General features: G+C 38.0%; 3 protein-coding genes and 1 long non-coding RNA gene across 9 annotated transcripts in view; 2 read left to right on the plus strand and 2 right to left on the minus strand.

The window, feature by feature from the left end:
- nSyb (neuronal Synaptobrevin) overlaps positions 1-4,320 on the minus strand; it is a 39,229-nt gene extending 34,909 nt beyond the window's left edge. Inside the window, exon 1 of the mRNA XM_086909279.1 lies at positions 4,139-4,320. Coding sequence (XP_086765405.1) covers positions 4,139-4,146 — 8 coding nt within the window. The 5' untranslated portion in view covers positions 4,147-4,320. The remainder of the gene's footprint in view (positions 1-4,138) is intronic.
- ClC-a (chloride channel protein 2) overlaps positions 1-13,502 on the plus strand; it is a 27,235-nt gene extending 13,733 nt beyond the window's left edge. The window contains exons 1-14 of one of the 5 annotated variants that reach the window (XM_086909256.1): positions 1,531-1,782; positions 1,931-2,018; positions 7,160-7,439; positions 7,769-7,980; positions 8,233-8,753; positions 8,829-9,063; positions 9,148-9,310; positions 9,371-9,601; positions 9,807-10,030; positions 10,217-10,408; positions 10,528-10,670; positions 10,777-10,945; positions 11,020-11,247; positions 11,336-13,502. In XM_086909256.1, coding sequence (XP_086765382.1) covers positions 1,646-1,782; positions 1,931-2,018; positions 7,160-7,439; positions 7,769-7,980; positions 8,233-8,753; positions 8,829-9,063; positions 9,148-9,310; positions 9,371-9,601; positions 9,807-10,030; positions 10,217-10,408; positions 10,528-10,670; positions 10,777-10,945; positions 11,020-11,247; positions 11,336-11,509 — 2,997 coding nt within the window. In that variant the 5' untranslated portion in view covers positions 1,531-1,645 and the 3' untranslated portion in view covers positions 11,510-13,502. Of the gene's footprint in view, positions 1-1,530; positions 1,783-1,930; positions 2,019-5,735; positions 5,931-7,159; positions 7,440-7,768; positions 7,981-8,232; positions 8,754-8,828; positions 9,064-9,147; positions 9,311-9,370; positions 9,602-9,806; positions 10,031-10,216; positions 10,409-10,527; positions 10,671-10,776; positions 10,946-11,019; positions 11,248-11,335 lie in introns of those variants that run through there. The other 4 variants (XM_086909259.1, XM_086909258.1, XM_086909261.1 and 1 more) reach the window with 4 other exon arrangements.
- Positions 13,129-17,921, minus strand: ninaB (neither inactivation nor afterpotential B). Of its 2 annotated transcripts, none has more exons than XM_012488349.3 (10): positions 17,786-17,921; positions 16,058-16,314; positions 15,621-15,767; positions 15,405-15,546; positions 15,129-15,279; positions 14,822-15,051; positions 14,557-14,739; positions 14,058-14,483; positions 13,881-13,979; positions 13,129-13,741 (listed from the first exon to the last, which is right to left on the minus strand). In XM_012488349.3, exons 1-10 carry the CDS (start codon positions 17,861-17,863, stop codon positions 13,571-13,573), a joined length of 1,884 nt encoding a protein of 627 aa, XP_012343803.2. In that variant the 5' UTR covers positions 17,864-17,921; the 3' UTR covers positions 13,129-13,570. The 2 variants fall into 2 exon arrangements, with proteins under 2 accessions (XP_012343803.2, XP_003695005.2); XM_003694957.4 differs by lacking the exon at positions 17,786-17,921 and adding an exon at positions 16,508-16,901.
- On the plus strand, positions 17,278-20,765 carry LOC116414622 (uncharacterized). Its single transcript, XR_015292343.1, has 6 exons — positions 17,278-17,387; positions 17,762-18,026; positions 18,518-18,602; positions 19,157-19,362; positions 20,246-20,389; positions 20,500-20,765. It is a non-coding gene; the product is annotated as an uncharacterized LOC116414622 (long non-coding RNA).
- Positions 20,766-22,295: the final 1,530 nt, after the last annotated feature.

A 22,295-nucleotide genomic window follows, 5' to 3' on the forward strand; every position in this document is an offset into this window, starting at 1 on the left:
TTCCCAGTGAAAGGTACGTGTCAATTTCAACTTCAAAAGCTCGATTATCCGACCCGATGCGATATAATTTTAAAGAAAACGAAAAAAAAACAAAGAAAAAAATAATTTTTTCTCCGATTATATATATATATATGAAAAATTCATTTTCGTGCGACGAAAGTATCGGAGTGTGTGTGTGTGTGTGTAAAGCACAAGAGAGAAGAAAAAGAGAGAGTGAGAGAGAGAGAGAGAGAGAGTCATCGATCGGAGTTCGTTGGTGCCGGCATCGGATAAGACAGCCATTCATCAAATTACGTGGTAATTTTGATCAATGATAACTGGTGACTTTGAAGGCAGCTTCCTACGAGCCCTCGTCGAGGGAAGTGGCCAATTGCCGTATACGGCTACCGTACAGTCGCTACTAGAAATACCACCGGCTAAGACTTTCAAGACTTTTTCGTCCCGATGAAAAAAAAAAAAAAAAACAAAACTAATCATATCGTAACCCTTCTCGATTCTACGTTCTCTCCTCGCCACGAAACTTTCCACTTTTTTCTCGAGAAAAGTTTTTTTCGTGGGAAAAAAAGAAAAATTCGACGATTCCTTCCTCCCCCTCCTCCTCCTCCTCCTCGTTCGAACGTGCGCTTTGCGTTGCGCATCTCCGTTCAATTTCGAGAGCTTCTATCGTGATTGGATCGTGTTTCGTAGAGAAATAACGAGAATAGCAAGGAATAAGGAAAAAGGTGGCGAGAATTCCACGAATTTCGTGTCCGAATAGAATCATTCACTGTTTCTACCCGGTGTATTTTGTCCAGTTTTTAGAAAGTTTTGGGGATAGGTTTCGAAAGCGAATTTCGAAGCGAGAGGAATATAAAAAATGGCGATCGCGAGTGTCCCCGTAGCAACACTCGCAGAGGTGTCCGCGGCAATAGACGATATATCGCGGGGGACAATCGCGAGCGACGACGTCGACAACAGTCGGAGCGAGGCTAATGAGTCTGTAAATTGGACCACCAGCTCAGGCCCTCCCATCTCAGGTCCGCACGGTGCTTCTCTCTTCTCATTGTCAGTGTGACTCATTTGCTTCGTGTGCGACGGTCCGGCCTACGGATTCAATTGCTTTAAACGCGCTTCCTTTTTTCCCCAATTTTTCCTCGTCCTCCGCGGAGTGTCAGTGTCAGTGTCACGAGAAAGGGAGTCATCATTTTCTCGAGGGGGAGAGAGGAGAAACTTGACCATCCGATCGACTCGGGAAGACTCCTCTATGGACGACGGTGACGATCCACGCACCAGCCTCCGTTCTTCTCGCGTCCTCTCGATCAATATCGTTCCGGAGGAGAGGGATACGATGATTCCTCGCCACGAACGCTCCTCGTTGTCGTTCGACGGATCGGAATCCTTCTGTTTTTAAAGGAAGGAAGAAGAGGAAAAAGAGAAGAAAAAAAAGGTTCGAAAGGGAACCGCGATGATCTTCGCAATTTCCATTCCGCGGTTACGTAATCCCCCGACAACGTCGAGGAATCCCATGCTCCAAGTTGCACTTTGAGCGACAGGAATTTATAGCGACTGATACCATTTTATCGAGCCGCGACGATAGACGATAGCGAGTTCTCTCTCTCTCGAGTCGGAATTAGCCGCAAACTTCTCGACAAGTTTACGTCGAACAATGGCGAATCAGCCGACGAAGAAGGAACTCCTGGAGGAGGCCCTTCACTACCATCCGGACGGTGGCGAGGAGGAAGTGGACAGGGAATGGGAGGAATTCAGCAGGCTGATGGCGAACCGTCGAAACAGACCGCACAGGTACATCCTCCTGTATTTCCTTTCGCGAGAAAAGTTCTGATTCCAATCAGATAATACGCGTAATATATAATACGTAAAAAAAAGAAATCGCGAACGATTTAATCCCCTTATTTTCTCTTTTTTCCCCCGCCTCTCCCCCCCTGGTCAGGCCTTCGCAAGCTTTTTACCCGTGCCCTCCGCCGAACGCGGACGAGGAGCAACAGGATTTCGATCCCTTCGATTACATTAACACCATCGTAAGCAAAGTTTCCGTTTGAATCGCATGCGTCGATTATCACCGCATCTTGTGACGCAGATTCTCTTCTCGTGCATGCGTGCGAAAGGAGAAGGAGGAGAAGAGAGAGAGAGAGAGAGAGAGGAGCTTGGCATTCGACCGCGTCGCTCGATCCCGTGGCATCCGTGGAAATTCGTCCGAAATTCTCTGCCCGGAATCGGATCTAAGAATCCGGCAACAATATAGCTAGAATCAGATGCCGTTGAACCAGACAGATTTATAATTAAATCGCGCGCCACCCAGACGAAACCCAGACGATTTAGACGCCCGCCAATATTATCGGATTAACCGCCGATACGTTTCATCGTTTTCCTTCCTCCTGATAATTACGATTTTCTCCTTGTATTTCTGTTGCAACCTAACCGAATTAACGATTGGCAATTCAAACGCGATCGATGTTAAGTCATCGCTTCTGAACGATTTTTTTTTTTTTTCATCTTTTTCTTTCATCTCTTGCACGAATTGTTAGGGGAAAGTAGTATAACGGTAAGGTGGCGACCTTTGAACGGTTGCCAAGCGGGCAACAGCGGGTAACATTTGAAATAAACGTTGGCAATAACGGGTCACGATCAACCCTGTCGGACGCACCTCTGTCGCCCGTCTTTCGTCCGATATCGAGAACGAGACCTTCTCGAGAGCTTCTTCGATATCCTCCCGCGTGATCCGAAATATCCGAGAAATTTGCCGCGCGGAACGGGTTTCGCACAAATGTCAATGAAATGTCAGACTCACGCGGCACACGACCTTGACACGAAATTCCGCGTCGAGGGATCGGAACGATCGAGCGTAATCGAGCCGCGAACTTGCAACTTGCAAGATACCTCGTTTATTTTTATTCACGCTTTCTCCTAACGAAAATAATAATAATAAAAAAAAGAAATGTAGCCAATGCTCGTCAACGGATACGATTTAAACGAATGTTAAACATACGAAATATACGGAACGAAGACGTCCAATTCGATTTCCATCGTAGAATTCTTCCACGAAATCGACTTGGATCTGTAAATTTCTCGTATTCGATTTATTTATTCGAACGAAGCATTTATGCGAACGAAATTATTTATTCGTCGATTTCGTTTTCTCGCCTCGTCCTTTTTCCCCGTTCTTCCGAATCGCGATTCGCGGGAAATTCTGATGATTTCGCGTAAACGCGTTTCAATTCGCAACGGTATCCAACAAACGGAAAAGGGTACGCCGACCATTGCAGCGACGCCTTTCTAAACAATGCCTTTATCTGCATGAATGAACGCTTAAGGACTCGTTACGTTTATACGACACGCGTGACCAGCATGCTGATCCCCCTCACGTGACATGCAGCTTCGATTCGACACGCGTACAGACACAACCATCTCGCATACGTGTGCACGAATACACGTACGTCGCGCCTGCCTGATATGCAGATGCACCGTTTCCGGGTGAAGCGTCTGCATCGCGCTCGTTTTTCCGGGCGGAAATCTTTTCTCGTCCCCCCCTCCTCACGAATAATTTCCATCAAATTTTTCTTTTTTCTCTCTCTCAAAGAAAATGCCAGTAGATTATTTACACATTTTCATACTTTCGAACGAATTTCGTATCGAATATTTGATCGATTTCCAATTTCCAAAAAACGAAGCGCATAGGATCATCAATTTTAAAAATTTTAAAAATCGATGTAGCTTTGTCGTTCGTTGGAGAGGAATAGCGAGCGCGTGGTTTGCTTATGTGTCACATAGGAAATGCCAGAGCGGGGGCGTTTATTCACTTCGTCTCGGAAGCGGTCGTACTTTCGAGTTGCTGGAAATTATATATTTTTCCTACGAAGAGAGATTGTATGGAATTATACGAAAGAAAATGGAACGCCTATATACGAAAATCTAAAAATAAGAATCGGAGTAAATTGTTGTAATTGCGCGGCCCGAAATTAGATTCTAAAATTACGTGGCGACACGCTCCAAGGCGATTCAAAGATAATTTAGCAATAAACAGACACGCGGGTGCCGTGACCCTAAAAAAGACGGAGCGAAATATCCGAAATCCGTAAGATTTCCCGATCTTCGAAAGTAGGAGAATAAGGAAAAACACAAGTTGTTTCAACTTCCCTACCTTTCCATCGATCCCGCCTGCTCCTATATCCAGAAATTAGGCCGTAAATTAACCGTATCGTAAATTGATTACGATCAATTAATAAAATTGGGTTAGCGGCCGACTGCCCAGTGGAGCGTGGTCGTCGTCGTCGTAGTCGTTGACGTCAAATCCAGCTTCGCTCCGATCTCTATCTCTACTACGTGTCTCTCGATTCCGCCGTTCCTTCTCCCCCTATTTCACGCCCCCTTTTTCCGCGTCTCGAACACCTTTATCCATCGTTCGTGGAAAATAGATAAAAGAAAAAAAAAGAGAGAGAGAGAACGAAACTCTTACAACATGGAATCAATATCTAGCAGAAGAATTCTCGAGCTCTCTTTTACACACCCTTCCTTCCCTTGAAACGCACACTCGATTGTTCTCACGCTCGAGAGCTGCGTACGTTTTATCCGACGTGTGCAATAACGCGCGCGTCGAAGTAGCAACGACCACTACACGTAATCGTAGAATTCGTAGTAAACCGAATAGCGAATTGCCGGTTATTTCTGTCCGGTTTTCGCGGTCCAAAGAGGTTTCCAAAGCTCGTTCGATAAACACGGATAGAGACGTATTCGAGAATGGTATTCGACGATTGCGAAACGCGCGCGAGTTTCGAGGAGGGAGGGAAAATTGGGGAATTTGGTTTTTCGATTGGTTTTTGGACTTTTCTCGAATTTCTCGAGCTTTCTCTCTCGAAGGAGAGATTTCTCAGGGATCGTTTTTTAATCGATGACAGACAATGGAGCGGAGGATCGTAGTTGACCGATGGTGGGCACCGCTAAAAATAAGGATTTTGACCGTTGCCAAATTTCAACAAATATCGTGGCTCGAGTTCGAAAGGAAGGGAAGGGAAATGGTTCAGTTGTCGTTCGTCTGCAAATTCGCGTGCACCTTCTGATCGGGCACGATTTAACGTGGCACGTTTCGAAAACGGGGAAAAGTTGTGGAAAAGTTGAGGGTGGATATCGATAATCAGGAGATGGTGAACGAAGAGTATATTCGAACGAATTGGAAAGCGTTTGGGACGTTTTTTTCGTCCAAGAGGGGCGAATCGAAAGGGGAGTGCGAAACAAATTGGTAGACGCTGAGGTCTTTTTTTGGTAATCCGTCTGCGAGTCGTATTGACTCATCTGTTGACCGTCGGTTTAACAAATGGATCCTGGCACTCGCCAAAGTGGAAAGAAAACAATAGTAACGTGGCGGATGACTCGCGCGTACGTTGCAATATTAACGGCCAACTGTGAAATTTTACTAAATTCTGCAAACGACAGAATTAAATTTCGATGAGGAAACCTTGGTTATTTCGATTAAACGTGATGTAACAAAATAGACCCTGACAATCGTTATAGCGGAAAAACAATAAAAAGAGTAATGGACGGTTTGCGGTAAACTCGTCGCCAGAAATATCTGATATTCAAGTTTGCCAAGAGGCAAACCGATTGAACGGAACTGGCGATAGTTGGACAGACAATTTTTCGCAATTCGCATGAATTGAAATTTTTGGAAATATTCAAGTCGGGAGGAGACAACCACGATCGAACGACTCGTTTCGTTGGTCGTCGACGATTAAGTGGGGAAAAATGTGCGATAGGCCGACGGTGACCCGTAAATTTTTTCTATACTCGAAGAATGCATCGTCCGTGACTTAATAATCGGCCGAATCTGTGGTAAGAATATCGGCTTTTCAGGACACCATCGAAACATCTTTCATCCAATTTTCATGCCGGCTTTCGTTCTGAACAGAGCCTATTTCGTCTGTAACGATGAGTATCTCGTAAGTGAGAATAACGAGAGGTTTTTCTTGCGTTGAACAGATTCGATCCAATGTTTTTTTTTTTCTTTTCCTCTCCCTTCTCTCCGCTTGTTTTCCACCTCCTAAACGTATCGATATCGTAATAATATCGATGTAATAATCGATACGGCTTGTGTTACTCTTTAAACAAAGATCATCGAACCCCGATGTAATCTCGCGCTCGCGTCTCAAATTGTTTGCTCATTGTTGCCTAGTTCGAGATTCGCGATTCACTCGTACAATTCGCGCTCCTTTCTCGGATTATCTTCGTTTCGAGAGTTCGAGTCGATCCGAGTATATAATATGCCGTTGGTCTCGCATCGCGTAGTAAGTTCCAACTTACGATCAATCCTTTTCATTGTTTTTTTTTTTTTTTTTCTTTGCTTTCAACGACACTTTGCGTTCACGTTTGCGATGTTTGTTCCTCTTCTGTTAAAATTTCGCACCGATAATTCCGTTATCTCTGATATTATTATTATTTTAATCGTGTTGTGCGACAATTATCAACGATGAATATTTATTTCTCGTTTTTCTTTTTTTCCATGCATATTGATAATATCTTTTGAAAATCGTTTCATAAATCGTTTCTTCTGTAACTCGGGCGATCGCCTTTCTTTTTTTTTTTTTTCATTATTCTTTGAACGAATAATAATCAGCTTGCGCACGAAATTTGCAATTTTATTAATCCACGAGTGGGCAGAGTAGATTTTTGCTGCAATTGCATGATAATGCACGTAAAGAGCGGTGGTTCTAACGTGATCAGATAAATCGGGAACGAGATCGAACTTTATCTGAACTCGTTGGAAAATCATGCGTTCGTTTAATCAAAAACGGTGATTTCGGAGAGAATCGATCGAAGACAGCGGAATCGAATCGTTTCAATTAATTGAACTCGTATTGCGATCGATCCGACGAAATCAATTCCAAGAAAGGAAAAATTTCCTCGAATAGACGAGAGCCACAAACTTCTTAACGATTTCGAAATATCCAGAAAATTAATTCTATCATCACGTTCGATTGATGATCGATGAATCTAAAAATTGAATAATAATCGATACACATTTCGCTTGATAAATTTTGTCTCATCGTATCGAGAAAAGAATATCGTGTTTTCTCCGAATATTCGCGTTAGAAAAAAAAAAAAAAAAAAAGAAAAAATGCGAAAATTCGAAGGCGAGAATAGCGGATGAAAAATGATTGGCTGCGTTTAGATGTATGGTCGCTACACGAAGGATCTGGGTGAATACGCAAAAGAAGAGGCACGGAAGCTCAAGTACGAGAAAACACGGCGGAAATACGACAGCAGGGAGGAGGATCTCAGGAAGTCGAGAAGAGGACCCCTTTGCAGGAAGTTGGTCGCGTTATTGGCTTTCGCGTGGAAGCACACGGGAGCTAGGTTAGGGGAGGATTGGGTGTTCTTGGCCCTTCTTGGCATAATCATGGCGCTCATCAGTTATGCCATGGACCGTGGCATTTCTATGTGTAACAACGGTCAGTTTGATACGCTATCCGCATACTATTTCTAATTTCCATATAGAATAAAGAAGAAGAATGTTCGTTCCAATTAATTTTTCCCTAATTCTTTTTTTTTTTTTTTTTCCATAGTTGTAACAATAATAATTTCACGCGTAACGAAATTGATCTTCTCTTCTTCCTATCCCCCTCCTTCCCCTCCTCTCTTTTCAAAATTCAATCATTGTTCCAAGGTTTGTGCAATTTTCCACGCCATTGATCCAAATGCTCGTAATCCATTTCGTATCTATTACGCGGGCAAAGACGAGGCGAAATCGTTAAGTTAACCGTATCGCTTGTTCCACCAGCCAGGATATGGCTTTATCAGGATCTGACGCACCATCCGGCGCTTCAATATCTCGCCTGGGTGTCCTTGCCGGTTTGCCTGATCCTCTTCAGCGCCGGCTTCGTGCACATCGTTGCACCGCAGAGCATAGGATCCGGCATTCCGGAGATGAAAACGATCCTACGCGGGGTGGCCTTGAAGGAGTATCTCACCTTTCGTACGCTCGTAGCGAAGGTTAGAAAAACCAGACTTGATTTCTTCACACCGTATCAATTTTCTCCTTCCCTTTCCAACAACTCGATCGTTATTAACCTCGATAAATTGAAAAAAGAAAAAGAAACAAAAAAACTCGATTCAGCCACGCGACGAGCTTGCGCTCTTGGAAAAAAAAAAAAGCGATCCAATTTTTGATTCTATTAGCCGGTCGAAATCCCCCGCTCTGCATGTTTTCGAGCATCGGTGTAGAGCCAGCGTAATGTCTAACAGGTGATAGGTCTGACCGCGACCCTGGGCTCCGGCCTACCATTGGGCAAGGAAGGCCCATTCGTGCACATCGCCAGTATCGTGGCCACCCTTTTGTCCAAATTGGTGACGAGTTTCCAAGGGATCTACGAGAACGAGAGCAGGAACTGCGAGATGCTCGCCGCGGCCTGCGCCGTAGGGGTGGCAGCCTGTTTCGCAGCCCCTATCGGCGGTGTCCTGTTCAGCATCGAGGTAACCACGGTGTATTTCGCGGTGAGAAATTATTGGAGGGGGTTCTTCGCCGCTGTTTGCGGGGCAACCATGTTCCGTTTGCTCGCCATCTGGTTTCAACGGGAGGAAACGATCACAGCGATGTTCGCCACCAATTTCACCATGGACTTCCCCTTCGACCCGCAAGAATTGTTCGTGTTCGCGTTGATAGGAGTCGGCAGCGGTATAGGGGGCGCTTTCTACGTTTGGCTGCACAGGCAATACGTGATCTTCATGAGAAAGAACAAAAGTATGAACAGCTTCCTGCAGAAAAAGTGAGTGTTTCGCGCAGGACATGTTATTTTCCTTATTCATCCTCGTAGAATTGTAAAAAAAGAAAATTATTCCAGCCGCTTCTTGTACCCTGGAATCGTCTCCTTGCTCGTCTCGTCCGTTTCTTTCCCACTGGGATTAGGCCAATTCATGGCCGGTGATTTGAATACTCACGATCAAGTGTACGGTTTGTTCACCAACTTCACTTGGACCAAGCAAGAGTTGGGGGTCGAAGAAATGAACATAGTGAAGCATTGGTCCACCGTCTATACCGACGTGTTCATCGGTTTGATCGGTTTCGTTGCGTTCACGGTAAATATATATATAAAATGATTTCTTACCAAAAGGGAAGAAAAAAAGGAAGGAAGAAAGAAAGAATGAAAATTTTGCTTCCAGTTCATCTTCTCGATCATAAGCTCCACGGTTCCCGTGCCATCGGGAATTTTCATCCCCGTGTTCAAGATTGGCGCTGCTCTGGGCAGAGCCATGGGCGAAGCTATGGCTCTGTGGTTTCCCAACGGCGTTCGTTACGGCGGTATCATAACGCCCATCGTACCAGGTAATCTCTCGAATCGATTCGATGCGAGGGGACACGATCGAAGAGAATCCCTTTTTTCAGGAGGCTACGCTACCGTTGGGGCAGCTGCATTTTCCGGTGCTGTGACCCATACGATATCGGTGAGCGTTATCGTGTTCGAGATGACAGGTCAGATCACTCACATCGTCCCGATCATGATCGCCGTGTTGATCAGCAACGCGATTGCCGCCCTTCTTCAGCCCAGCATATACGACAGTATCATTTTGATCAAGAAGCTGCCCTATCTTCCAGACCTGTTGCCTTCCAGTTCAGGTAAACCGGTGATCTTGATTATTTCGATCTAATGTATCGATTTCTAAAAATTTCTCTCTTTTTCTTTCGTTACTTTTAACGAGTTCCTTTCCCAAAGGAAGTTTCATTAAGGTAGGTAATGAACGTCGGGATACATCTTCTTCCCGCTTGCGACCGGCTTGGGAAATAAAAATTGTTAAGCGAGAATTGCGTGTGTGTGTTGCAGGAATGTACAACGTGTACGTCGAAGATTTTATGGTTCGTGACGTAAAATATATCTGGCATGGAATTTCCTATCAGAAGTTGAAAGAAATTTTAAAGGAAAACCGCAAGCTTCGCGGTTTTCCACTGGTCGACAATCCCGATTCGATGATCCTGCTCGGATCTATCCAGAGATTGGAATTAATCAAGTTGATCGAGAAGCACATAGGGCGTGAAAGGAGGTTGCAGGTGCTCTCTCTCTCTCTCTCTCTCTCTCTCTCTCTCTCTCTCTCTCTCTCTCTCTCTCTCTCTCTCTCTCTCTCTCTCTCTCTCTCTCTCTCTCTCTCTCTCTCTCTCTCTCTCTCTTACTACTCGATCGTCCGCTTGGAAATTTTCTCCCGATCCTCGAATTTATCGATTCGAATTTTCTTTCAGGTGGCTCAAAAGTGGCACAAGGAGGCCGAAGAGAGGGCTCGGGAGGAGATGGAACGACAATTGAGGGATCAGGAGAGAACGAGGAGGCCGTCCAGGTTCGAAGTGATTCCTGCTCCCGATATTCTTAAGATGCAAAGGCAAAGTGTTAACGATTTAACCATGTCACCTAACAACGGTGCCGCTCCTGATCACGTGAGTCACGTAAATGACGTAAATGAACACAATTATGAACGTTTATCCAATTAAGTAGGCGCCTGCGTATCACGTCTTTTTTCTCGCTTCGCTCGTTTCACGCGACACCCCTCTTCCAGCACACCTACCATTCCCCGATATTTGGCTCGCAACCGAAGAAATCCATCCTGAAGAAGACCAATTCCTTCACGCTGAAAGGATTCAGCCCGTTGGTGAGCCCGGCCGCTACTCCTTACACCACTGTGACCGGTGCAGAGAGCAGGTAAAACACGTTTTATTCGCTCGAACGATACTAAAATTTATAGATATTTCTCAGCGGTGAACGAGGAAAGGTATATATCTCTCTCTCACCGGGTTTTCAATCGCAGGATCCGTCTTGCCTTCGAGGCGATCTTCCGCAAGTCGGCCACTTTGCAAGACGTGGATCCGGATCCGGAGATCGGAACCGGTGCTGGCGTGAGGCGCGACAGTCAGGAGGTGCCGCCGCACACGCCAATGCTGGCGCCAAGTCCTGCCACCTCGAAGAAAGTGCAACTGGTGCGTACGATTCCTTCCTGATTTCTGAACATAGAGTAGAGGAAGTTGGAGAAATAATTTATGAACGTGATCAGCCTCGCGAGAGGGTGATAGATATGTCGGCAGAGGACCAGAAACGATGGGAGGAGAGCGAAATGTCGTTGGAGGTGGATTTCTCGAGGTGTCACATCGATCCAGCGCCCTTCCAGCTGGTCGAGCGAACATCTTTGTTGAAGGTTCACAGTCTGTTCAGCATGGTGGGGGTGAATCACGCTTACGTGACGGCTATCGGGAGGCTGGTCGGGGTTGTGGGATTGAAAGAGGTTTGTCGAACGCAACTCCTTGCACCTTTCCTACTGTATTGTCTGGAAATTATTTATTTATTTTTTTTTTTTTTTCGTTTGTTCCCAGCTGAGAAAAGCGATAGAGGACGCCAACGCTGGAATCTTGCCCATGCATTGTGAATCTCACATAGGCGTCTCCACGTCGAGCATCGCCAAGAGCGAAACGGACACGGAAAGCAAGAATGTCAGCACGATGAACTCTATTGCTTCCGTTGATTGCGAGAAAGTCGAAAAAGTTTGAGTGAAAGTAGGAGAGAGAGAGAGAGAGAGAGAGAGAGAGAGAGAGAGAGAGAGAGAGAGAGAAGAGAAAGGAGGGAAATGAGAGATGGGCAAGGAAGGGAGGATACGTAGAAGCAAAAATGTGATAGTTATATTGTCAGAACCAGGCAATATGACCTGAACGAGAGACGTGTTTTTCTTTTCTTTTTTTTTTTTTTTTTTATCGATTAAATATTTTTTTCCTCTTATAATAGATAATAAGAGAGAGAGAAAACATAGAACACTCCCTGCAAAGCTCGAGCAACAAGTCACGCATTCTTTTTTTTTTTTTTAGCCGCTTATAACTACGATCGCTTTCAAATACCTCTCGTACTTAATCTCAGGACAAGATTATCTTGCAGAACGAACCGTTCTTCTTATCATGTGACGCGCATGATTTCTTTTTCAACGTGTATTAAAAAACTTGGAAATTTTTGGTAAACAAATTTCGCATGTTGCTTGTGGTTTTCCTTTGCGCGCAGAAGGGAGCTCTCGTTACAACGAAGTATCGTATCAGGATCTATCGAATTTTCTTGTTCTTTTTTTTTTTTTTTTCTCTCCTTTTAGCTAGATTTTCTTTTTTCACGTGCGCGATTTCCTCTTCGTATTTTATAGTCACGTAGAATAAGGTAGCATAGATAGTAATAGAGAAAAAAAGAGAATGAAAGTTACCACGTGCGTATCTGTAAATGAATGGTTGTGATTTGTCAATGGCGACTCTTTGACTCGGTGATATCAATCCTCAGAGGAACATTCTCCTTTCCAATGGCGCGTGGATGCTTATCACGCTGTGCTAAAATGTCGAAGCTTCTCGAAAACTCTGTATTTAAACGTGGTGCTTCGGTGATACCCGACGAGTGGCTTCGTCTTTTAAAGATATATATGCTGTGAATCGTGTGACTGTGTTTAGTGGCGAGCAACGCGAGTCGTCAAACGTGATCGTTAATGTATTATGTTGTAAGGAACGCGACGTATCCTGCCGCGAGTGACAAGGGTGATTTATCTCGAGTTTATTATATTTAAGAAAGGATTCAAAGATTCGGGGCTCGCGTTGAGTGCTCTTTTAATCTAGTGTAATTTAATTTTATGACTATGGTTGTGCCAACCTTATTTATTTTAATTATAATGATTATTGTTAACTATGTAAGTACATAAAAACTTATTAGGTCATGTTGAATCTATTCAACAAGAGCAAGAATGTTCTCAGCTGGATCTTTGTGAAATTTGATAGAATTTTAAAACAGCATATTTTGTACAGCGTTTATTTTATGGAGGAAAGATTAACACTAATCTGTCTTTGTTATTCTATCGTTTGAATCAAAGATTTTTTTTTTTTTTCTTCGCAAAGATCCGTCTAATTTAGATTTCTTTACCAGAATTTTGTTTTAGCTGATCAAACATCCGACGAGGCGACATGGCCTATTTATAATAGTAGAATATTTTAATAACAACGTAGCATAATTTAAAATGATATCTTAATTGATCATTATGATAAGTATCTAGGACCAGAAACTGATGTATCCGCTCCAATTAACGAAAAATCCGCGAATATTAATTTAAGGACAAAGTTCGTAGGGCATTTTACATTCCATCTGACAAATATTCTCACGACTGCATCCCATTTTATTGTAAATTTATTACGTTACATGTCATCGAAGCTTTATGTGACACATTAATCGCCAAATATAAGTTACACTGTACAATCAGGAGAAAACATTAAATAATTTATTATATTGTATACATATTGTGCAGTTAATATATACATATATATATATTATATACACATATACATATTTTTCTTAATATATTTTTCTTGCAATTTCATTGCTAAAAGAATTGTTCGTAGAGCAATGTTTTTAATTTCGAAGGTACTAACGAGACAATAATCAAGCCAACAAAATGGAACTGAAAAATATAGATATTATATGATAAAAATATATCGACAATTTGATATAATACATATCGCATAACATCCAGATCAATATTTCATTTCCATCGATGAACCAAAGATCCGATATCCGTCTCTTAGAAGTCCCAGTTTATTTTACTTGTCCAAGGTAAACCAGCCATGTAAGCACTTTGGCACCGGGCCAGAAGTCTCGAAGATGGCTCTAGCGATTTCCGTAAGAGTCACGCTGTCTAGAATCAGCAATCCAACGCGTGTCTCTTTATCAGACCAAACAATAGAGCAGAGAACCACGCCGTCGTCTTCGTTCTGAAAATAAATTCGTTAAATAGACACGTAAATAAAATTAATACGTTTGGTATTTTCCTCTCTTTTCTTTTACGCTTATTTGTGCTTTCAAGCTCAATAGAAACGAGATTTCAAAGATTCAAGTCACGAGATCCCTTACCTTGCCATTAGGATCCGGTACGAAAACCGGTTCACTCGGATAAATATTTTTCTCGCACCAAGTTTTTCTCGTTTTCTCCAAGATGTCCACCTTTATAATCTATAATAAAATAATATATACGTATTTTGCAATTCCAATTCGTTAAAACTTATAAGATTAAAATTAGAGCGTAATTACCGTTCCAGGATTTTCTAAATCCACGTCACTAGAAATAGCATAAAAATATCGATATTCCCTTCCAAGATAGGAGTCATAGTTGAGACGTGGCGTTTCACAGCCCAAATCGCAAAGAAGTTCTGGTTTCACAAAAATATCACCATTCGCAAGTTTATGAGCAGTTGCTCTTCGCCTCAGAACATTCTGATAATCATTCTTCTTGTCTTTGTTAGTATCATTTATCGATGCTTTAACGAACTCTGACCCAGATTTATTCTGACACGTGACAGAGTCATTTTGGAATGACTCCAGACCTTGGTTCACTGTTTTTGCGGTAATCAAATTATATTCCAATGGTATGTCTGGCTGTGGACGTTTCATTGGTAAAATGAATCGCAAAGGCCTGCCACGAAACATTTTAGCATAATCAGGATTCTTATGCAAATTCTAAAATAATTGAAAAATATTTGTATCGATTCGACTTTCAATCATATTTTAATTTTATATAAAAATGTATTACCTTCATCGCATCTACGAATAGGCAGTCTAACATTTTTGCATCGCGATAGCAGCAAATATCTAGTACCACGTAATCACGATCACGTGTTTCAAATTGATTTATGATATGAAGGTAAAAAAATGCCTCTGAAATAAACGTTCTCTCTAATAATCCTGTCTCTCTCGAAATCAAGTGTATAAGAGTCTATGGTAAAAGCAAAATATATCTGTTAATATTTGCTGGAAATGAAAAAGAAAAAAAAAAATCCTCGTCAAACTAGACTTACATTTTCGTTCTCATACCACTTTAAAGCTGCACACATCGGTTGTTGTTTCATTTTGCAAGACACTACAGTGGTCAGAGATACCGACAATGGTTGTTCTACGATGATGAAATAATTTTCAGTGATGCCAAAGGTATGCATATAAGAAGGATTCAATAACCATCGTGACGGAACACTGGCAATGATAGTAGCTTGATCAAACATGGATAATTCTTTCTCTTCACCTGAGTCATCTGAAAAAAATATTTAATATAAAATATTCGAAATATTTCGATAAATGATTAAATTGCAAATTCAAAGTAATGCTAACCAATGATAATTTGATTGGGCGAAAAGCATATGATATTGTATTGCGGTCCTCGTGGTGTCACGCTCAATCCTAAATTATAAACGGTACCATCGTTCATTACGTGAGGATGAGACGTGTGGTTCACAATTCCAACGTAATCAGACACATTCACCTATGTATGCACGATTAGAAAATTAATGAATTTATTTATTCGAAACAATTACGAACATTTAACAATTATGGATATAATTAGTAAAGTAACGGATATAAAGCAACATTAATAACAAAACTCAATACCTTGCCTGTAGTTTCCAAAGTTTTCGGATCGATACGATGAATTATTGCCGATTCCGCAAACGTGTAATACTCATCGCAAAAGGGATATACGGATATCATAGAATTGTCAGAGTCATTCTCGGGTTTGAATACAGCTGCAACTCTGAAAGAAAATTTCATTGATATTCCATTGGTTTTTATTTATTAATGTATTAATGTCTAAATATCATTCGATACCTTTGAAAAATATTTCTGCAAGGGTCTGGTACTGCTTTGGTGCCAAATTCAGTAACTACTATCCTTTGAGCTGCATTGTTCTTTTTGTATACGTCCGTCTGAACAAATCTGCATTGATAGGTCACTTCTCCGTTAGCGATTGCAAATCTATCGTTTCGAAAAAATATAAAAAAGTTAAAATTAAATTAATCAATTTTATTCAAGGTTTCATTTATTCGCGTTCACGGTCTGTGTAAACGTAATGTAAGGCTTCTGGAACCTACTTAAACTACTTAAACTTATTGAAAGGAATTTGATTCAAGGTCTGGGTTACATGCGAAAATTATATATTAAGTATCGTTAAAAAATTATTGTGAACAGTTAATTTCAATTTTCAAAAATTAAATTTTTTAAATATTCTATCTAAGTTTTAATTGTATTCTATTATAAAAACATACCGATGCAATAAAGCTGAACTATCGAACAGGTGGTTGAAACTGTATTCTCCGACTTGTAAGCTACCTGGTCCATTTCTTAGTAAAGTTCCTTTCAACCAATGTGGTATTTTTCCTATTATCTTACCAGAAATCGGTTCTATCACTTCACTTTTGCAAGATCTCATCCATACGGACGAATCACAATTCGGAAAATAATTCGTCCTCTCTTCTTCCGATTCACTCTCGTTAGATTTTAAACAATCTTCAACGTCGTTTAGCTAAAACATAAAAATTAAATTAATATGTGAAAGTGTTCGAATGTATTTCGATCCAAAATATACTATGTACACTGAAAATTTTTGAAAACTTTTGATTATTGTCAATTAATGTCGATTCGTGAAATAGAACGATGAAAGTTTAATGAGACTTTTGAGCGATGATAGATCAAGATCTTGATAGATAAAAACTTACTTGAAATGACGTCTTCGACAATTTCATTCGCTTCCCATTTAATAAATCATCAAGTTCATGCAATTTGACGGCAGAAAAATCATTTTCTGATCGTGATCTATTAAACGCAGATGATTTCATGATAATTTTCGCGAACACTACCAATTACAACTCGATGAAACGTAAAATAGCGTATATATAGATACTTTTTTCACGGTCAAGATTGATTTTAATTAACTTTAATAGATGCGTGTCAATAGTCCACTGTTACGTTTCATCTTCTTCCTCGTTTTCGTCTTCTGATTCTCTTTCCAGAGGTCCAAGAATGGCCGATAGAATCTGATAGACTCGCTTGTGAGTAAAATCCATCGTTCCCCTCAGGGCTTCGATGAGCGAATGATATTGTTCCGGTAATCTGTTGACCTTAAAATGTTTTTTCGTAATGCAATTAAAAGCACCGATTGTTCGAAGCCTTACAGTCAGTCACGTGTATTTCACCTCTCACACGTGATTAATTTACACGTGTATTTTTGTCAAGTAATAAAAACAATTTTTTGTCAAGTTTGTAAAACTATGCATTTAGTGAAATTAAAGAGAATATTTTATTTATTTACTTATTTGTGATATGATTTCAAATAAACAAACAGATATTTTAACAAAATATCTTTGTTTTATTAATTTTGTAGAAAACGTCGGTATCTATATTATCGATGATCATATATAATGAGTATATACAATAAAGTTAGTTTCACGATTTTATGTTAGATGGTAGTCCGAATGAAATCCATGTTGTGTTTAATTTATTTAAGAATACTTAATGAGTTGATATTAAAGAGAGATCGAGAATATGCTGAAATATTTATTAATAATTAAATGAATAATAAAGGTTTTTCAATTTCAGGTATGATAATTAATTTTTTACCTTAATAATTATAATCGTATAATAATATTTCATGGAAAATTATTCGAATGGGAAATAAATTTAAAATATTGGAAAAATGTTACGATCATGAAAAATAAATCATATTATTAAATTTATACCGAGTTATAAGAAAAATTATCATCATTTTTCCATTTTATGGTAATAAATTTAATTCCATTAAAATGATATTTTCATTCGTTTCTTCATGATTTTCGATTAACATAAACAATAACGATAATGAGAAGATATAAAATCAGTAAGTTTATATAATGATATTCTATAATGGACATTCAGTAATCAATCTTGAAAAAATACATTATTACACAATACTGATATAACCATCTTTTTGACAGGTAACATTATCATATCTATATTACCGGAAACAAAGTGGCGATGTTATGGTCCAAGATAGACGACTTCTCTGTAACAATTGAGTTCTGAAAGAACTCTGACATCTTGTCTCACTTCTTACAGCAAACTTGACGGAAAATTTATTCAATTGGTCGAATGCTCGATGTTTTGTTACTTATGGCAGATTGCCAAAATTATTCGTGGAACTTGTTGAGGTTAAGCAAAATATTATCTAAAAATGCTCGTCTGCACACCTTCAAAACAATTGTGAGAAACTTTTTTCTTCTTTTTTCTACTTTTTTTTCTACCGAATTATTGATTTCCAATATTCGAAACGTTAGTCAATATGTGAAACATTTTAATTTATTATTTAGAACTTTTCTTACGACTCGAATCGATATCCAAGAGAAATAATCACATGACAATCACTGCACCTAAGAATAATTTATTCCGTGACTATCTTTTCAATATTGCCAAACGTTTCTCTCAGAAATTAGCATTCTGTACGTAATACATATAATTACGTATGCTTGCTGCAGTCTTGATAGAAGACATCACAGAAACATCATCCATGCAATAAATAGTTGTAGGTTAATGATAAACGTTGAAATCTTTATTGCATTATAATTTTTCTTTTCAAACCGAATTAATCTCAAGGATGAACTTCCGTTTGATTTAGAATATCTGTTTAAGCGATAAGGTAAAATTTAATTAAATCACGCGTGCTAGATCTCTAAAAGATATGTTTAATGTTTAAGGATAATTAACATTTCCGGATAATCACGATTAATCGTATGAACAAGATAAGAAAGATTGGAGCAACCTTGATTCCTCGTGTATTCAGTATGTAATTAATTTTTATATCATACTTTAATTTTGTTTTCATTTATGCTATTTATCAAACGAAAAGGAATTTAAGATATAGAGCTTGTTTAAGAATACAAATAATCGAGAAAGAGAAAAATAAATTAGAGGTAAATGTACCAAGGCCAAGATAACATAATCCTCATGATAATGTAATCCTCAATTCTAAATCTCGATTATCACAAGGATAAAGATTTTTATGTAAAATTTAAGAAAGTGCCATTTATCGCGTTAGAAAGTTCAAGAAATGAGCTTATCAGTTCGTTATAGAATAAGATTTTAGTATGAAATTAGTACAAACATTTTCCTTATATAACAATTTTATTATTATTATATACGCTATATTGAAATTGAATTTATATTATTCAAATTTATCTATTTTATCTACATATAATCAAGTATAATAATCATGCACGAATCACAAAAGAAAAATTATTACACTTTCTCCAATAGAATTTATTCTACCATTGACGTAAATCAATAAAGATAAACCAGAGAAGATTAAAATATAATAAATAAATAAATTTTTCTAGAAAATTTGTAATCATGCTCAATATATGAACACATAAAATGCCAATCAAATGTCTTTAATTGGATATAATATAAATGATAATACGATTCTGTGCATTACATATCATGTTTACAAAAACAGAGGTACACATCTGCAAGTGAAATTTGGTTTGCATAAAGATGCATAAAATTGATGGATGCACGCATCTGGCGTAGAAGCTTGTTTTCCGTACGTATCAATGTGCACATACTAACCAGTGGGTCAAGCGTTTTGCACGTTTTGCATGACACATAGTGTATTTCTCGCGCAAGTTGCGTCTAGATGACGATATAGATAGTTGTGCATACATGCTCGGTCCACGTGCCAGTCACGTGCTCGATGCGAGAGAGGTATGTCACGTGAATGGTCTACACCCGCAAACAAAGGCAATAAAATTGCGTTAGTATCATGCAAACTAAACATCGAGTGAAAAGCCAATGCAACTAACTCGAACTTTCATCAGATCTATTTTTGAAAAGACGAAACTATAATACTTTAAAAATTTGAAATTTTCGTAATTCAATTTTTTGACGTTACAATAAGTTTTTCTCTTTATATCAAAAATTGTTAATTCTAACTTCAATTGTTTTTCGCTTTGCTTCATTTTTTTCTTTCTTTTTATTAAAAATAGTTTAAGACGCATAACAGCCAATTATAAATATACTTTTAACATTAAGTCTTTAAAAGTGTGCAGGTCAAGGTCGGGACAATGGCAATATCGACGTAATGCGCATGAACGATTCGATTCGATTGACTTACCTTACATTCGAGAATCGAGAAATGGCGCGGGAAATTCTATCGTTTCATCTTTATTTATTTCATGAGTCGAGATTCGAGAAGGATTTAAAGATACGTTTTTCTTGGTGATCATCTGATTTACGTAACATTGCCACCAACGTCGCGTTATAATTCTTTAAATACATTTCAAACATATTTTTCTGTTCAGATGCACAATAATGTATTTAAGCGATTACGTAATGCAGCTCTCAATACTAGTTGACTTTATCGATCAATATTTCTACAATATAATGGACAGGTAACAAATGCAATAATTTATTTTTCATTTTTGCAGAAAATGATCGGTATATCGATATTATGGAGTATTAAAAAGTAAAACGTTTTCAACTGAATTAAAAAAAAAAAAATTATTTAAATGCTATAATTAAGAAACATTATCGATTACCTTGAAATTATTTTATTTTTTAGACTTATTAACGTAAGTTTTAAAAAAGATAAAAAAAAATAGAATAAATTCTATACAATATATATATATATACATTTTAATATATTTCTTTTATATATAATGTCATCTCTGATTATTTTCAGCAATGTACAATGTAATTTTACAAAATTATAAAATGTAGCAACATCTAACTGACAAATGATCATTCTGTGGAAAACAAGGGTCTGTCATCTGTCGTGCCGAAAATAACAAGTGTTAACTTTATTTTTAAACTGGTAACATTTCTACTGAGAATGAACGTGTGAATTCACAATTACGTGTCAATCTAATTTAACTTCGTTGAGATCTCGACGACAAACAAATTTATCAAATTGACAAACAAAATAAATATCTGATATTCGTCAGGAAATATTATATAATTTAACCCTTTTATACATATCTATTTTAAGTTAGACTTTAAAATTGTTTGTAATACATGTATAATTATAAAGTTTTTATTTACTTTTCTGATTACAGATACTGATAAATAGATAGAAAAGTAGATCGTTGTACGTATATAGTTATATTCGTTTTAATGCATTTGTTGGAAAATACATATAAAGAGTAAGTATAATTATAACTATCAGAAGAGCTGCAAAAAATCTTTATCGGAATTATAAAAATTTATTTTGCAACGATTATCATTATTATAATAATAGTAATATTAAAAATTGATTATATTATTAACACAGTAATCAAACTTTTAAATATTTTTTATCGTATTTTTGCTCTAAAAAATTTATATCGTAATTAGGTCATTTTATATCATAAATATCTTTAATTCCCAAGGATAAATTCCAGTACAAAATAAAAATTAATATTAAAATTTATCAAAGTTAAATATACTCCGCAATCTAGATTGGAAAATCTAACAATAAGTGTTTAATTGTATCGCTTTGTAATACAGTTTACTTCACGCAAATAAATTTTTACACAACATGAAAAGAAGAAGGATATTTGTACCACTATATTATTCATAAAGAATGTAAAACAGAATTCTCACACATCATGTGACATTTTAATCTACACTCGTGACGCATGCATTTCTGTATGGAAACAGCTCGTATGACAATAGCTTTCCACATGATTCATTACCTCCTGTTCATTGGAAAAGTTCTCAAGACCGATCGCCATTATGAATGCTATTAAAACTAGCATTGGAAATATTCTTTGATATGTTTAACGAATAAAGAATATCAGATTTGGATAGATTTGCATAGAGAGTTAATGAAATAAAAAAGAAGAAACACGATCGATAACATTGCTTAATTTATGGCACTAAGCATATTTGCTCAGAATAGATGAAACAAATCGGCTTAAACAATTTCAAAACAATGAATTATCGATATCGATAATATTCGATCGAAAGATTGGCAAATATTGCCCATTCAAGGATTAACAGGTGATAAATCGAACATACTCTTTATCTTATTATGTTAATGAAACAACATGATAATTACATGTTTCATCGAGTAGCATGTATATTAGCACGTATATTAAATTAATTTACTGTTACTAAATAATAGTTTTTATAATATCGAACATGCATATTATAGCTTGCTCATGTTCGTATTTTCTTTTATTTTCCTTATCCTTCTTCTCTTCTTTTCCTCTTTTATCTATTAAAAAGAATTGAAATTATTGTATTATTGATTAAGAATTCTTGAAAATATTTTGCAAGTAAATATTATTTTAAAAATAAAAATTATCTTTATTTTTAATAAATATTCTCGAGAATAACTTTTAAAAATTTTAATTATATAAAATTTAACTGAAATAAATCTTTTTCATTAAATCTTATTATGAAACTTTACAAAACTTTTTTCTACTCCAAATTAATTTTTTTATCAATTCTTCTTCTTACTCTTCTTTTCTTATTATTTATCGCTCATTTATTATA

The sequence above is a fragment of the Apis florea genome, unplaced genomic scaffold (assembly GCF_048593485.1).
Source record: "Apis florea isolate Af1SG1 unplaced genomic scaffold, ASM4859348v1 contig_3081_pilon, whole genome shotgun sequence".
NCBI lineage: Eukaryota > Metazoa > Arthropoda > Insecta > Hymenoptera > Apidae > Apis > Apis florea.